A 17588-nucleotide genomic window follows, 5' to 3' on the forward strand; every position below is an offset into this window, starting at 1 on the left:
TTGTTTTGTCTTCTAAATATGTCATAAAACAATTCTCCTGGTCTACTGTCTTGTTTTGTTTGCAGATTCAGTAACTGTTGGCTTCTTGGAGATAGGAGTGCTTTGCCCAGAAATGAAAGAGAAAGCAAAACTAATCTTGCCTATATTAGCTGTGCCTCTTCTAGTTTAGACTCACAGACATATCAGCTCTGTTCAGTTTTTGTTGCAGCAATCAAAAGAGAACTTAAACCTCTTTTCCAGCATCTTAACTCGCCAAAATGCCCATCGATGTTTGTGATGTGATGGCCCTGTTCCTCCATCTCGCTAAGGCGAAGGGCATGAAAGCTGCTGCCATACGCTCTGGTCAAGGAGCACTTGTGGCAAGTGCATCAACCTTTGCTGGGGGGCTGTTGGCAGGTCCAGTTGGCCTTGCTGTAGGTAAGTCTCTTTTGTTTTAGGAACAAGAAGTGTTGTTAACTCTCTGAGTGAAGAAACTGGGAAATCTATGTAGTAGGTGTGGGTTGAAGATTGTTGAGATTTCATGTGTCTGGACTTGAAAAAATCCCATTTATATGTTGGCATTTTAGGAAAGAGGGGGTTGTGTGTCAGTATTTCCTTCTAGAGTTTGATAGCAACCTGTCTGTCTTTGGTCCTGCGTGGCAAATGGGAAGCCCTCCATAGATCTGAGGTTGAGATAGTGGTGCCTTTGAAACCCTTTGAACAAGTTGTTAACAACTAGTTTGGGGTTTTTTTTGTGGGTAGAGCCCTTTCCTATCTGCTGATGTAGACCAGTGTCCAAGGTATGGGACAAACCAGAACAAGCTCACAGGTTCTGAGCTCATTAGTGCAGACTGTGCTCAGTGCTGTGGCTAAGGAGTGAAGAGGAGAGGGTTGAAGTGGGAGTGAAGGAGCCCAAAAGATGGTAGCAGTCAGGGGTATGTTGGTATGTGGTGACTTCATAGAAAGAAATTTGGGGTATAAAGCAAAGGTGAGTAAGTTTCTTAGTCAGCCTTAGCATGGCACAGGATTATCATCCTAATGAATTTCTGTATTTCTATCCGTACCTGCTATCTGCTTCCTGGTGAACTTGGTTTCTAACTCTGAATCTCGTTATTCCCTGTCACTTTGGGTCTTTTTCCTTGTGTGGAAAATTATGGGGAGAAGAGATTCTAATAGTAAAGAGTAGTGTCTCCTCCATGTCTGTTGAAGTAAGAGTTGTCTAATTTGAAAGCTGTCTGGTCACTGAATGCTCCTTACTCCTGTGAGCAGCTCCAGCAATTTCACAGGCTTATTGGTATGGGAGTGAATTGCAGTATGCCTATGTGAGGGCTAGCAAAGTTGAGCTTGCAAATACAAGCAAATATTATTACATGAGGAGTGATAACAGAAATTCAAAATGAAGCTATGTATTTACTCTTGTTACAAGTACAGAGATTAGTAAATAGGTGAAAATAATACTTTGATAAATGTTTGACTGAGGTTATCAGGAAGAAAGCAATGAAACTGAGCTTTTGTAAGAAATCTGTAAGCTGTAAATCATAAATAAAAGTAAAAATTGGCTTAATGCTTGAGTGAGATGGTGAGAATCACTGGAGCTATTCTGGGATGTGTTTTCTCATTGTGTTTGTCTGTTTATAATGTTCTCCAGTCAAGTTGAGTTATTCTTCAACCCGTGGTGAAGGCACTGGAACAAGGACACCTGTTGTGTATTAAAGTATGCTTTTGGTGTGGAGTATACCAAGTGAACATAGTGTGAATAGTAAGTCCTAAGTGTAGCAAAAGCCATGTCTTGATTATAGTGCAACTAAATCAGGAGACCCTTGTTTAACTTTATACATCACAAAGGAAAATGACCCAGAGTCTTTAGGGGGGGTTAGAACAGCTGCAGGGACATTTGCAGTCAAGTGCACTTCCACTTACACAAACAGCCTGCATAGGTGCAGGACAGTGTTGCATGGATTGTCCTTACTGCTGCACCAAGAATTAGAGGATGAGTTACCTGCACTCTGCAGTCACTGCAGAAACTTGCAGTGTTTCTTTCACTATCTGAGGTTTGGACTTCATGGGAGTAGGAAGCTGCAATGTGTGGTGCTACAGAAGCAGAAAGCTTGGATCACTCTGGGAATCTAGCAAGAGATTGTGTTAGTGGCAGAGAATGCAGTTGTTAGTTGGGTGTTTTCCTTGGGCATGGTTTCACTGGAGAGTAAGGCTTTTCCTTGAGAGACCAGAGCCCTGTGGAGGGTTGATTTGTTTCTGGTTCCTAGCTTGAAGCTATTGCCTTTGATTGTGTCAGGAGTTGCTTTGTGATGTAAAAAGCTTTACAAAGCCTTCTTGGTGTTTTGAGCATCACATGTAAACCAGGTTAAAGCAGACACATGCACAGCTCTGCACTGATTTCTAATAAAGGTGGGAACGTTGCTGATGAAGGCTGTTAAGGTTTTAACATTAACAGGTAAAGACTCACATTTCTCTTTTCTAGGAGGAGCACTTGGTGGAATTCTTGGTGGCTGGATGACTGCAGGACAGTTCAAGCCAGTCCCTCAAATTCTAATGGAACTGCCTCCATCTGAGCAGCAGAAACTCTATGATGAAGCTGTTGTTATTCTCAGGAACTTAGACTGGATGGATGTTGCTCAACTGACTGCTCTTGTAATGGGAAATGCTAATCTTCAGCAGAAACTGACAGAACTGCTGATAAATTACTTCTCCAAAGAGCTAAATGTAAAGATGAAGTATAGTAAATAACCCTTTCCAGAGCAGACTTTTTACAGTGCAGAGAAATTTAGTCTGACAGTTGCAATTCTTCAACATAGCAATTACTAGTTATTAGTACTAATTATGAATATTGACTGATCTAAGTAGTATTTTGACTTCTGGTATTTGATTTTGTTTCCTTGGTTGTTTGTTTTGTTTGTTGTTTGGTGGTTTGTTGGTTGTTTTTTTTTTTCTGGTTTGGGTTGGGTTGGGGTTTTTGGTAAGAATAACATTAGATCACTGGATTGTCCTGACAGTAACTTGCTATGTAGTTTTGAATTACTCTGCAGTAGAAGTGAATTCAAAGTCACTGTTGTGCCTCTAGTTACATTTTCAATATCGTTGTGTTTTATTAGGAGATTTAGTCCTCTTTGTGTAAGTGCTTGATATTTCATCTGTGAATGGCATGCAAGTACCAAAGTAGCTAGGGCACTGGGAAGAATTTTCCTTACAGTCTGTTTCAGTCCTGCAAAGGCAAGTTACAAGACAGTTTGTTATCCTACTGTAAACTCAAAGGTCTCAATCCTGACTTTGTTCCTTGTCACGTTTATTGTAATTATCAAGGTTTCATTCCATTCTGTCAGAAGTGAAACCAATGCCTAAACAGGATTTAAAGCAATAGGTAAACACTTTGTTTTATACCTGAATGACCACAGTTGGATTGACAAGACAATAGAGAGTGATTGCTTGTTTCTTAGAGTTGCATTTCTTTGTTTAGTTTGAGTCTGCCCATGCAGTACCTCCACCTGGGCTCACACTGTCTTTGGAGAGGTTCTTGCCTCCTGTGTGTGCCTGGCCATGTGTAACTACTGCTTACATGGACCCTGCAGGACTGAGGAGTACCAGCCCTGAACAGGCTGCTAGAGTGGTACCCCATGGTGGCACACTAGATGTCTGTGGTACTGCTTAATTAGTTGCTATGATTCTCATTATCTGGAGGACTTTTCTACAGGATTTTGGTGAGATCCTTCTGCAGTGGAAGATGGTTCCATGTGTTGACCCACTGACTCCAGAGAGCACAAAGAACAGTAAAAGCAGAACAATTCTGAGTTGCCTTTAGCTGACTGATGTTGACAGCAGGCAGTGAGGACCTTCCCAGCAGCAGTAATCTGCCCAAAAAGTGAAGGGGCAGAGAGCTGCTTTGAACTTGAGAGCTGAAATTCTGCAGTGACCCCTTTTTATGAAGGTAACCTACCTCTAATGCTTAAGTCTTGAAACAGCAAAGTGAGGCAGTCTCCTTTTGTCATCCTCCCCACATTAACACCACAGCTCTTTACCAGTGGATTTTATGGGACCTCTCCTCGATAAGGCTGTGTCCTTGCAAACAGGTGGCTGCAGCCTGTGACGTCCCAAGTGCTTGCTGGGAGCCAGCACAGACACGGGGGCTCGCTCAGTCTGCTGGCTGTACAGGTGTTGCATGTGTTTTATCTGCCTTGAACATGGCAATAGTAGAAGAAACATGGCTGCAGCCGGATGTCCTGTGGGATAAGTTCTCCTCTGGCCACAAGACAGGTATGACTGACACCAGCCTGTCTCTGCTGAGGTTTTGGGGGAAGACATCTCCTCTGCATGAACTGCAGCGGAAAGCTCTGCTGCAGAGGCCCTTGCAGGGTTAATGTGTTGCCTCTCCCTCAGCTCTGCTGGGGTGATTCAGTAAAGTCAGCTGTATTAGAAGTAGAGCAGCTGGATGCTGCCAAGCCAAGGAAAACGTGCTTCTCCTCACTGAGGATACAGGCTTGTGAGGCTCCCTCCTGCCTTAGCTGTGCAGGGGGAAAATGCTTGGGCAGCTCTCTCACTTCTGTGGCCACCACCATAGAGAGACTGGACCAGAGTGCTTGCTCCAGGACTGCTTCTGAAGAGCAGGGTTGGGCTGCACAGGGCTTGCAGTCTTTTGGGAGTGTATGAAAGACCTTTGGATTGAGGTGGCCATGCAAAGTGACCCTTTGTTGGACAGCCTGGCTTCTAGAGGCTGGTCAGTAAAGAAGATTGCTCAAAGCCATTGTTTGGAAGGAGTTGGAGACTCAGAGTGTTTCCCTGAAACTTACTGCTGAGCAAACACTCATCAAGTGTCTTTGTGACTTTGACAGAAACCAGGTAGTTGTGACCTGGGTGCTGGTGGCTCTGGTTTGTGGGTTGGGTTGTTGGCTCCACCAGGATTCCTGAGCCATTCCAGCCACTTGAGGATGACTGTAAGGGGTGCCCCCATTAGCACTGTTCTGTGTGTGCTCCCAGGTACAGAGCCTGTGTGCTGCAGATGTGCAGCTCGGGCAGGCTGCTGACAGGTTCCTCCAGCACACACTCTGGCCCCTGCTGCCCTTGTCACAGGCTGAGGGGTGCAGATGTGACCTGAGTTAGGTGACATGACTCTTCCTGCAGGCCTTGACCAGAGCAGAACAAATCTGCAGAGGCCTTGATGTCACACTCCTCCCTCTGGTGCCTCTGGAACTGTCTTCGTATAGGAAACCACTAAGGATCTGGTTTTACCTTATCTGTAACTCCTCTGACAATAGATAGCCATGCCTTTTTCTCTTGTTGCTGTCTGTGAGAGGAAGAGAAGGCCATCTGACTTTGAGTTAAAATGCTTTTCTCTTCTCACATCTTCACCAGAACACATTGTTTAGGACACACAAGGAGAGGCTTGACAAAGTTCACAGGAGCACAGCTTTCCCTTTCTGCTTGGGACAGCCTGGGCAGCAGGATGATGAGCAGGAAGCAAGATTATGGGCAGCAGCATCATTGCCGGCAGCAAATGCTGTGGGCCAGTGGGGTTTGACCATGCAAGAGAATGATGTAGGAGAACACTCTGTGAACACAGAGCATCTTATCTGCCTCTTTTCCTCCCTTCTCTGCCCTTCCTACAATAGCAAACCGGGACTCTTGGCTGGTAACCTCTCAAGAAGAGCTTTGTGGTAAACCTGTTTACGGTTTGTTTGCATTTCCAGTCCTTACTGGAAATGAAGTAAAATGCCAGTTTCAGAGGGCCTCTTTTAGTGTTCATCAGCACTTGACAGTGGCTCCCAATCTGCCTCATGTCCTCTGTCCAGGACAGCAGCACTGATAGCTGTGTCTTTTTGGAGATTTTATGAAGAAGTGCACAGGCAGAAGAGGCTCTTCCTCATACACATGCAAGGCACTGGGATTTCTCCTGCTATGATGTGCAACATAAAGCAGACTTGGTTGTGTGTTGCTGCCACAGTGCTTTACCCCATGGTGAGCAGCCTGTCCTTCCCTGAAGTGCAGCACTCCACTCCAGGTGCTCTGGAGAGCATTTCCAATGCTCAGGTCTTCATGGTTTCCTGAAGCTGTTTTGCTGTATGGTGTCCACTGTCCAAGTGACAGTAGTGTAGCACCTTCTGTCAACAACTTTCTTGAGTCTATGGCCTGAAACACAAAAAGTCAGAAACAGAAACCTATATTTTTTATTGGAGACAAATCGCTTTAAAGCTCAGCAGTAGCTGAGACTATCTGTGCTCCTCAGTTCCTCATCCTGACCAAAAGTCCCAGGCTGAGGAACACGAGAAACTGCCTTGCGGCATTAGTGAGTCAGAAGAGGCTGTGGGCTTTGGCAGTGCCAGAACTTCTGCTTGAATAAGAGTGGAGTGTTTGAGTAACCAGGGGCAAAACTCTGAGAGAGAAGCTGGCTGGCTTCACCCTGCTGCCTCTGAATGCTCGTGAAGTGCTGAGTGAGCACTGTCCTGCAGAGTTGGTGTGGTGCCTTGCCTGTGCCTTGGGATGGCAGACCATGTTTCTTAGAAACACTTTGTCCTTTCTTTTCAATTTATTCACAGAGCAAATCTCCCCATTACCTTTCCTTTGGCTTTGTGACTGGCTGCTACAGCAGTGCTATCCTCTTCCTTACCTTCCTGCCTGCTTTGGAGAGCAGAAGAGGATTGCCTCGTTGCATGGTCCTTAACTGTACTTTCCTGTGTCTTTGTTACAGGATTCCAACCAGTTTCAGCAGGTCTGATGCTAACAATCAGGTTTTTCTTTCCCTCTTCCATGTTTTGTTTCCATTGTTTTGCTCCTGACAGTTACAGGGACCATCCTCTGGCTTCTGTGTGCCCAGCTGAAAAGGAACCATTTTACTGAGGGTGCTTTTCAAAACGTGCCTGGGCTCCAGTTTCTGCTCAAGGAAGCAGAAGGAGCATTTTTCAACCAGTCCGGTTTCCTCAAGCAGCACGCCCCTGGGTTAAACAGTGCAGTAGCTGGTGTGCCAGTGCTGCATGGTGCTGTGCCTGTCAGGTTATGACACCTTCAGGCAAAGGCCAAGTTCCTTCTGGCAACGTTGGATCTCCACACAAGATGTTTGGGAGGCTTTCAGGATGACAGGACTTCACAAAATCCCTAACCTGCAGATGTTTTTGTGAAGTGAGCATTCAAGCTCTTTCTAGTCCTATGAGTTTGAAAACTTTAATGAATCCCTGGTTAAGACATTTACTTAGCTCAGAAAAAGAAAAAAACCATACCATCAGGAAATGCCCCATTAATGTACTGGAGACAAAATCAAGCCAAAAAACAAGGCTGGACTGTAACAGCACAGCCCATGATCTGAACTCCATGTGTTCAGCGGGCTAGAAGCCAAGAGCTCCAGGCTCTAATCCCAGCATTGAGCTCCCTAGCCTGGTTAATAAAACTAGAGGAAGGGGAGAAGCAGCTTTGTTTAATTTCCCCATGTTTTCCTGAGCAGGCTCCTTTAACCATATGTTTTAACAGTTGAAGAGTTACTAAGTTACATGTAGCTTCCATGTGCAATGTCTTCTCCAACCTGAGACAGCTAAGGCCTTTCCAGGTCTTCTCACTCGGCAGCAGCTGTGGCACGACAACCTCAGATGCTGCCTGCACAGCTGCACAGAATTAGGAGCACCACCAGCACCTGTCTGGCAATCAGAATGCTCTGGGAGAAGGCACTGGAACACACACAAGGTAGTGTGCAAGTAAGAAGCCTCTGGAAGTGCTGTGCACTTTGCTCCAACCAACCATGTTTCAAAATAGCAGGGTGTGTATGTGATAAGAGTTGCCCTTATTGGCAGTTATCACAAGTATTGCAGCTTTTCCATCCTCCACTCTTCACCATTCCCACTTCCCGTAAGGAAAGGGGATGTCCCAGTTTCTGGAAGGTGTTTTTCCAGAAAGGCCACAGTATACAAACACACACACACACACACACAAAAGGCAGTGTTTGTTTGGGTTTGGTGTTTGGTTTTCCTGCTGTGATTTAGAGAAGCTCTTTCTCAACACAAAGGCATTCGTTAGAGGCATGCCTGTCCTTCATTACAGGATAAAACCAGTCCACAGGTCTTTTGGGGCTGATAATAGCAAGACCTTTGGACACATAAGATAACAAAAATCTGATTTCTAAGAGAACTAAGGGCTAAGTCCAAAACTGGAATACATTTCTGGAGCCAGTTATTAGGAAGAACTCCCTCAGAAGCAAGGAACTGGAGTATCAGCTATGGATGCAGATTCAGCAGCTGGGCTATTTTTGGCTTGTGAATCGTTCTAGTGGCTGTTTATTTTTAAGGTCATTTTCTGTTAGCATAGAATGCACACCCTTTTGGTGGGTGGGAGCCATTATACAAACAATCACTGCTGTGCAGAGTTATGAACTAAGCTTGGAGAGGGATGGGAAAAACAGACCTTGGTGTACTTATTGCTTTAATACTCCGGAACATCTGCTTAGGTCGTAAGGTTTGTTGACCTACTCTACATTGTGCCCCCACTGGAAAAATACTATTTCAGTTAATACAGACTACTGCAGGGGATTACAAAAGACTTGGGAAAACTCAGAAAGGAAGCATCAGATTTGGCAATTTTTTTTTTCACTCATGCTTAGCTTCAAGCAGCAAATAGAAACCCAGAGCATTCACCTCACAGCTGAGGAGTCAGAACTCATGCTGGCCACCCAGGCCTGAATCTCAGCTCTTGCTTAAGACTCTTGTTAAATAACAACAAGCATCACTGTCACACTTTCCTGGCTTCTTCCTGATGGCCGTATCTTTATTCACACACAGTCAAGGGATACAAATTCATTGGAATACTGACAGTTTACAAAAGACAGTAAGAATGATTACTTCGAACTGAATTAAAAAAAAAACCCAAGTCTGGCCATCTGGCAGGCAGTGTACTGTTTGGAACAGGTCATGGTAAGGAAACAACTTATAACATTGGCAGTGTACTCTCAGCCATGTTCCTTTTCCAGAGCTTAAAATACACAATATACTAAAAGTAATAACAGAGTTTGTAGAAATGTCTGCTGCAAAACAATTGCTGTTGTCTTGATTTTCAGTATATATACTCCCCTGCTATGTCATGATAGAATACTTGAATGAACACTTGTAAACATTCTCACTTAATTTGAACTTTACAGTTAATTTGAGATCAACTTTAAAGTCTTGGGCTCCAATCCTGGAAGTACATAAAAGGAACTTAACTTTGGACTTTTAAAAGTCACAGACAAGAGGCAACCCCACAAGTCGCCTTCAAAGAGCATTCAATAGCTCCTGCTGAGGAGAGAAGTGAAAGTTGAAGTGCTCTACTTAACAGGATCAAAATTTGGGGCATTTTCCTGGATTTTCCAAGACTTTTGACAAGTTTTCCCTGTGCCAACCTTTTACCCAATAGGCTTGAGTTCATCAAGTTGCTGGTAATCTGGTAGAATGGCCTGGTTTTGAGATACAGGGCTCTGCACTTAGTCAGCTGTGGTGAGTCTCTCCCTCCATATCTCACTGTGTAATTTTACCAATACCTCCCCCATCTCCTTCCTCCCTCCTGGCCCAGTACCACCAAAATGGCCTCTTTCCATGTGAGAGAGCTGGATGTTCCAGTGCTTTGCTAAGGCTGCTCACACCAAGCATCATATGAGCTCCTTGCATTCAGAGCATTGTGTTTCCAAAGTTGAGAGACTCGGGTGTAGAAATGGAAGCCTGTGCCAACCTTACCATGCCAAGCTGGCTGACTATCTCCTCAGGCTGGCACACTTGCACTTCCGATGCTCCTGCAGCATCCAGAGTGCCCCATGCCATGACAGATGAATGCACTGCTAGCAGACATGTATGTTTAAATTCAAAATTTCTTGTTCCTTTTTCTCCCAAGAGCCACTTCAAAGCATTTGAGAAAAGAAATTAGTATTGCTCTCTTTTTGCAGATAGGAAGACTAAGGCATCAAAGGGTGAACTTGTTTGGCCAAGGCTGATCTACAGGTCTCTGCCCCAGTCTGTGCTTTTCATTGAGCTGTCGCTCTCTGTGTTCCTGTTGTATGAGACACACTTTCAGAGGGGTAGCCCCATCTCTGCTCCCTATGCAGACACCACACACAGGGGACAAAAATCCACCTTCCTAGGCACAGCTTTTAGAGAAAACATCAGTAAGGACATGCACAGGAGGCCAGAAGTTGGCTTCCCGATGTCTAAATGCCGCTGACTCCCAAGGAGGTCAGCTATGGAAAGATGACCAAGATACTTCTGAGGTATAAAATTCTGTGTCTGCTGGCCACTGGTCAGTTTTGTCATCGTCAGACTTGTCGCTGTCATCACCGCTGGAAGGCTCGTAGCCTGGGACAGCAGAGCAGATTGGCTCTGGCTGCCTACAATCTGCCTCTGCCTCTTTCTTCTTTTCTGCCAGCAGCTGCCTGTAGCACAGGTTGCAGACCCTCAGGGGCTTGGGAGACAGTCGGGGCATCAGGAACCTCTGCCTGGAGCAGTCTGCGCAGACAACAAAGCCGCACTTGCGGCAGTGGTGCCTTCGGGTGAGCGTGGAGAACTTGGTCTGTGTGCAGCGCATGCAGATGTCCGTTGCCTTGTCTGGGATCCATGGAGCCGCGTGCTCTGTGGAGGGCTGCCGGCCTGTCTTTGTCAGCAGGTGCCTGATGCACTCCTCCAGATGGCTGATCCACTCCTTCCTCTCTGTGAGGGAGGCAGCAGAAACCACAAAGGACTTCTTGGAGGTTTTAATCATCCAGCGGTTCTTCATCTGCAAGGTGTCTGGTAGCGTCTCCAAAGTGACATCTTCAAGGGGAATAATGTGCTGGGAATTGTACTTCCTTTTGTTGATGACTATGCTGCCGTAGACAAGGATGTCATTGAAAAGGAAGAATATGCGAGGCTTTGGTTTCTTGCGGCATTCTTTGGTTAAAATCCCTTCTCCTAGAAGGACCCTGCCTGGCACAGCTAAGGGTTGTCCAGAAGCCCCAAAGCAGTTTTCCACAGCAGCAATGCGCTGGCTGTTGATCTCAGTATTTGCAAGATGGTCCACCATCTCCAGCTTGCTCTGGAAAGAGGGAAGTGAACAGGAAAGTGGTGAAGCTGCACACATCTGCACTCAGGTAAGGCTGAGTAGCAAACGTGCACAGGTGAGATGCAAGTAACCTCCTTACCACTCTTCACTTTAGACTGTTACACTAAATTTTTACACTGAATTTTCGAACATTCTGGCCTGACTTTGCAATAGCCCTGTCTCCACTGGGACAGTTCAGTTCGCAGCAATGGAAGCCCTTGAAGGCAGAGACAGGTCTTCCATTACAGCTGGGCTTTTTACCAGTATAATTGTATGCCTGCAGTACAGGAAACTGGTTGACCTAAACCTGTTCTCATACAGGTGTAAGTACTTGGCTCCGGACATACTGTACTGTGACAGCCGAAGAGTACCTCGACCTGTCCCATTCTATCCCTCTTGGAGCTCACTGATGCTGGACTGGATGCAGTCTCAGGGATGGGATGGTCTTGGGAGCAAGCCTCCCAGTTCTAACTGCACACCTGCTTTCCCTAACTTTAGTTGCAGACACATGCACCCCACAAGGCTATTTTGTGCCAGAGTTAAGGCAGGAAAAAACCAGTGTGGTATCACTTGTTCCCACTCTTCCTTCTTGCATGATAAAACAGGTTAAAAAAACAAACAAACAAGAAAAAAAGCACCTGCTTAGTGAATAAGCCCACAAGCCAAGTCCTTCTTCTGTTACCCCAGTTACACTGGGGCTGCCCACGCTTCTAGCTACAAGACAGATGATTCTGAAAATAGTCTGACCAGTACTGAAAGGGAAGTGGAAGACAGCAGACTCAAACCTTCCCACACCTCTGTGTCCTACTTCTCACACAATCTGGGGTCTCGATAGCTTGTTTTTTTTGTTGTTTGTTTTTTTTTTTAATAGGAAAACCTAGATAATAGTAACTCTGAAGTTAAAGCAAATGTTTGCTATTGGTAGTTTGCAGTAAGGGAAGTGCTCCATGTTCTAAGTCCATTTTTTGCCTCACCTAGCCCCTCCTGCACTGAAGGGTGCTGCCCAAGGCCAGCCAGCCATGGGAAAGTTAGTCACTTCCTGCTCCAGTGAGGTAGCTCAGCCATCACGAGGTGGGTCCGAGGTCACAGGGATGTGTGTTGCCCTGACTGCCATTAGCAACGCATCAAATCACTAACACAGAGCTGCTCACTGACATTTTCCCCGTCTTCCTTCTCCAGAGTCTCTGTAGTCATGGAGGTTGGAGAGGAAAGGGAAAAGGAAGAAGACAACACCAGGTCCTGTGTGTTTGGGATAATGATGATTTACATTCTTCCCTTGCTCTTCAACCCAAATAATCCCTTTGGTATGCTAGAAGTGAAACCACAGAGCTGCTGCCACATGCTCACCTGAGCTATCTGGCAGACAGTTTGGTCACTTCCTCTGAGTTCCCAGAATGTTCTTCTCCAGAGCAGGCCAGGGTACAAAGGCACAAAGCTAAGAGACAGGTTTAGCTCTGGATGACATAAATGATCTACACTACAGAAAGAGCTTTCATATTGAGTGGCCTGTGCTCAATAGCTGGCTTCTTCAGAGTTCTCCTTTGAACTAGAGGGAGGGTCCTAAGGCTTCCAACTCCCTTCTGGCAGGATGCGTATCTTCAAGGCCTCGAGAGACCAGAATGGATTTGATGGAGTTGGACAGTGTTAAGCATATCCACTCATGGGTAGGTACTCCAGCATGAAGGGCAATTCACCATTAACTGCAATGCTCCAACTGGGGGCCACGCTGGAGCCAGATGGGGAAATGCAGGGACCCAACACCATCTGCAGTGGCTGAAAAAATATCCCAACCAACTTGCTATTTCAGCATGGACATGCCAAAGTTGTGCAAAGGGATTTATTACTTGCTGTCAGCAGAAAAGAAATCACAGCTTGGGAAGCTGGGTGTAGAAAGATTTAAATGCAACAAAATACTGTCAAAAATTTTTGGAACCAGCAACACCAAGTAGGATAAACTGAAGCAGTTAATCCTGTTTCTACCAGTCTTGCTTCCTCATGTTTCTGGGCTATGGTGCCCCAGCTCTTAGCCTGATTCTTTTATTTCATGTAATTTAGAAGCATAGTCCAACCTCCCAAGCAAATATGGTATTTGAGACAGCTCTATTTCTAGGGCTCTCCATGTACCAGGTCGCAGTGGAAATTAAAGTGTTTTGTTTGATATAGCGACTGTGCTTGTGAAGAGCAAGGACACATAAGCTCATTTTTAAGGAGGAGTACAAGCCCTGCTGCCATGAAAGCTTCAGCTGTTGCATTGATTTAGGCCCCTGCATAAGCCAGAAAGCTCTTGGACTTCCTGTGTGGAGCTAAGGGAGAACAGGCAGGACAGGGGATGGACACAAGCCTGCAATATGAAAGAAATTAAAATGAGCTCTCATCAGACATCACATTTCCACTGCAGGGTATGTCCTCACTCCTCCATCCTCTGGTTTGTTATCTAGTTAAAGTGACATGAGTTAAGCAAAGAAAACCTAACTGTTCTGGGAAATATTCCCTGCTAAGGCTAGCCCAAGGCATTTCTCAAAAGAGTTTCCCCAGGGAAGCAAAACCAGCCTTTTTTTCCTTCCATCTCTCTCCCCTCTGGCATAAATGACTGGAGAACAGCACAGACACATACTGAGCAGTAAAATCCCAGGAGGGGTGGGATTCACATTGCCCACCTTTAGACTCAGACAACTCTATTCCTCTACACATTCCTTTTTCAGTCAGGGGGAAAAACAGCCTTCTGCAGAAGGTGACTCACCTTGCCCCACCATACAACATCAACCCTGTTCAAGTTCTAGATGACGGTCAGTCTGAATAACCACATATAAACCCATTTTGTGTTAGTATTGTGACTCACTACAAACAGTATTTTAGAAAGAAAGTACTGTGTGAATTTGGTAAATAAGGATAGCTGCAGAGTGTTACTATGTCCTCCTTTACTGTGAGGCAAGAGCCTCTTTCTTTGGAACAACAGTGGTGAGTTATAAAATTGAGGATATAAATTCTAATCTAATTTATTCATTTTGGTACTTTTTTCCTATTTGTTCAAGTTTCTCCTATCAGGTGAGTAGGGTCACAGGGCTTATTACCAAGTGGCATGTAGGCATTTGCACCACCTGCAGCAGAAGCTCACACAGTTGAAATGAGGGTGGGAAGATGTACTGTATCGGCATGCTACTTTTCATGTGAGTTTTTGGCATGGGTAGGTTTGGGATTGGTCTTTTCATCAGTATCTATTGCTTCTGCATGTGATCAAGTATTATGTGGTGAATATATCTGAATGACTACAATATTTAAAGAAAAAATACCCCAAAACTATTTGGCACCCTACTACAGAAGCAGGCAAGCCACTTCTTTTGAGTGTGTGTTCACTTGTGATTATGAACAGCCATGTTGATGCATGCCAGGTGGAGCATTTCAACTTAACCTCCTGGGTCAGTGAGTCTGAGGTATGTTTTACAAATCTGTATGTATCTAAGGCTTACGGGTAGCAATACAGTGAGCTGTTCTACCCAATTCTTTCATTCTTGATGTCAAACAGAACTGACAGTCTTGGTATCCATTGTATGCCTAATGCATACCACATGTAAGGAATGGCCCAGGAGTATCAGTGCTCTGAGGGCTGACTGCTGAATGTATGCAAGCAGAAAATGTCCTGAGTCTCAACTCTCTTACTCCTTCTCTGCTTCACACAACTGAGAAATGTCTCCTGGAGTCAAGGCTGGCATAAGCTCTCCATCAAGCACAGTAAGCAGGATGCAGCCACCTTTTAGCCAGAGCAGGCATTCAGAGCAAGAAAAACACAAACATCCTTTTTCGGCTGCTGAAGGGGATTTGAGCTTGCCTTTCCCTGTCTCCTGGCATGCTATAACTGCCGGGCCACTGGGGGCAACAGGAGCCAGCTGTGGCAAACCCCTCATAAAGAATCCAATTCAATACATGTACATTCTGGGACTGACTTTGAGAAATTCCACCAATTCCACCGGGATATGGACTTAGTGAGATTCTTGCTACTATTGTCCAGCATGCCCAGGACTTCTGGCATATAAGGCTAGAGCAAGAGAACAACCGAGAGGTGGTTTGTGAGAAGCTCTGACTGATGCTACCAGAACTAAGAGTTGATAGCCCAAACTCAGCTGTGGCTCTTGCATGTGCTAACCAGGCTCAGGGGTGTCCGAGTAGTTTTGTATGAAAGAAGGAAAACCTGAAACTCAAAAGAAGAGCCTCCCCCACTCCCTCTTCTCTGCGCTCTCTCCGTGCACGCACCCTTGGGCAGTGCAGCTCGGCAGTGCTTCACAAACAATCCTGCTCCCCGCTCTGCCACCCATCCCGTCAGCCTGGTCAGTGGCCATCAGGCACCGGAGCTGGAGGTGACAAGACTACCTAACTGCAACTGGTCAGGGCACCCTTACATGCTCAGGCTGGACAAGGGCTCATGACAAAGGACATCCACGGTCTTGCTGGTGAGATGAATTCTGTGTCTCTCCCCGTGTCTGAAAGTCCACGTCTTTTAGAAGAGCTGTAAGGCCAAAGGTGGAGGATTCCCCCGCAGAGGCACTAATTTCTCTAGTTTTGTCAATTTCGGTAGTTTTGGTATGTGGCCAAACTTAGTAACGTAAGAGTCCCTTAAAAAAAAAAATAAATTAAAATCGTTACCGTATGGGGCGCTTAGGCCACGAACAGTCCAGGGTGCTGAGAAGCGGCGGGTGCCCATTCACTACTGACCTGCTCCCTCCTGGCGGGACACCCGTGGGTGGGCGCAGATCCCAAACGGGGAGGACACACATCTCCGCAGAACCGAGCCTTCCCGGCGGCGAGCCGAGCCTTCCCCCACCTCCCTCTCCCACAGCGGGCTGAGCGCAGCCGCCCGGTTCTCTCCCGCCGCACCGGCCTGGAGGCGAAACCCCTCGCTTTTCCAAAACTTTCCCTCTCCGTACAAGCTGCTCGCCCAGCTGCCGCGCCGAGCCCCTACCGCAACCCCGCTCAGCCCCTTACCTCCGCGGAAGGCCCCAACCGCCCCGCGCCAGGCGGCTCAATCCCCCTCCGCCGAAGTCAGGCTGCGCCCCCGCCCACCCGCGCCCCCGACTGCCAATGGGCGCCGGCCGGGCTCGGCGCACCGCGGGGAGCTGTGCCCCCTCGCTGGTTGGCGGCCAATGGCGGAGCTGGGCAGACGGCGGAGGACGGGGCGGGGCGCCACCAGGGGGAGCCTGCGCGCGGGCTGCTGCTGCTCCCGCTCCCGCTCCCGCCGGTGGCCGTGGTCAAGTGCCAGGGAGTGTCTGGCGACCCGCGGGCCTTCAGGCGTTTCCCTTCCTTCCAGCGTGTGTGAAGTGGACCACACAGCTTGGTGTCATTTGCAAACTCATCTATGTCACCGACAAAGACAAAGTTAAGCAGCACTGGTCTCAGTACCGACCCCTGAGGGACGCCACTTGTCACTCGTCTCCATTTGGACGTTGTGCTGTTGATCACGACTGCGTGCGGCCATACAGCCAATTCCAGGCACAGAGTCTCGCTATGGCTGTGTCTCCCTGGTGGCTCATGGGCCACCGAGTGCCCCTCCTGCATGTCACTGCCACGAGGGTGGGACAGATGAGCAGATGCCACGGGCACCCTTTGGCACCCACTGCAGGTGCTCAAGGCCAGAGGAATAGGTGAGCCAAGCTCTGGGCCTTGCCTGGTGCTGCTAACCCAGCTAACCAGGCCCACGCTGATCTATAATTCAGGTGCTTGCTCACTTTCTAATAGCTTTTCTATTTTTAATGGGAACTGATGGACCTGTCAAGGTACTACAAATGTTTTTTTTAACCCACATTTTCGTTTTCTTTGGTAATAATAATGTGGTCTGGGAAGCTCATAGGGCGCTTTAGACCTAAAGTACTTTGGGCCTTCATGAGTGTTTCCATAAGACCTTATTTCTTCATACTTTATGTTTGTGCCAGATAACAGATGAACAAGAACACGGACTGAGTTAGTTGCACTATGTGGTTGCCTGACAGTGTATGTGGAAGGGTCACAGGGTGGGCTATTGAGTCATCAGAAATAGGAAAAGAGAATAGGAAAAGAGAATAGGAAAAGAGAATGCGCCACAGAGGGCAGGCTGCTGGGCTGAGCAGATTTTCAGGTTATTGCTAGGACTTTTGTGTGGGGTCTTTTTGCCCTTGTGGGAGAGTAGGACTGAGTGGCCTGTTACTGGAAGGAGGAGCAGATCATTTGCAGACAACTGGGAGCTGTTCTGTGTTGAGCTTGGACACTGGCTGTCTCTGTCTTGGCTTCCTTGAGAGCAGTCTTCAAGGTCTGGGGAGATATACCCAGCTTAAAAATTAATCCTTGTACAAAATGCCTTTTTTAACATAAAGCTAACTGTAAACACACAAAGCACTGAACTAAATATGTCAGTTTGTCTCAGCAGACAGAATATTTTAGATCTAACCAGTCTTTGATTATTATTCTTAAATGGTTATTTTCCCATATGCTAAAGTCATTCTGAATTTGCTCTCATGTTATCCTAATCATAGTCTTTATCACTGAAATGCAATACTTTGGTTTATTTTTCTTGCTGTTTCTCAGTACATTTACCTGGGCAGTAATTATTACACATAGGC

General features: G+C 46.5%; 2 protein-coding genes across 2 annotated transcripts; one reads left to right on the forward strand and one right to left on the reverse strand.

Moving 5' to 3' along the window:
- Positions 1-254: 254 nt before the first annotated feature.
- LOC128973502 (protein C19orf12-like) lies at positions 255-2724 on the forward strand. Its single transcript, XM_054389830.1, has 2 exons — positions 255-417; positions 2459-2724. Exons 1-2 carry the CDS (start codon positions 258-260, stop codon positions 2722-2724), a joined length of 426 nt encoding a protein of 141 aa, XP_054245805.1. The 5' UTR covers positions 255-257.
- Positions 2725-10164: 7440 nt separating this feature from the next.
- Positions 10165-16010, reverse strand: PLEKHF1 (pleckstrin homology and FYVE domain containing 1). The gene is made up of 2 exons (XM_054389814.1): positions 15982-16010; positions 10165-10998 (listed from the first exon to the last, which is right to left on the reverse strand). Exon 2 carries the CDS (start codon positions 10984-10986, stop codon positions 10165-10167), a length of 822 nt encoding a protein of 273 aa, XP_054245789.1. The 5' UTR covers positions 10987-10998; positions 15982-16010.
- Positions 16011-17588: the final 1578 nt, after the last annotated feature.

Source organism: Indicator indicator, chromosome 19, assembly GCF_027791375.1.
Source record: "Indicator indicator isolate 239-I01 chromosome 19, UM_Iind_1.1, whole genome shotgun sequence".
NCBI classification, from domain to species: domain Eukaryota; kingdom Metazoa; phylum Chordata; class Aves; order Piciformes; family Indicatoridae; genus Indicator; species Indicator indicator.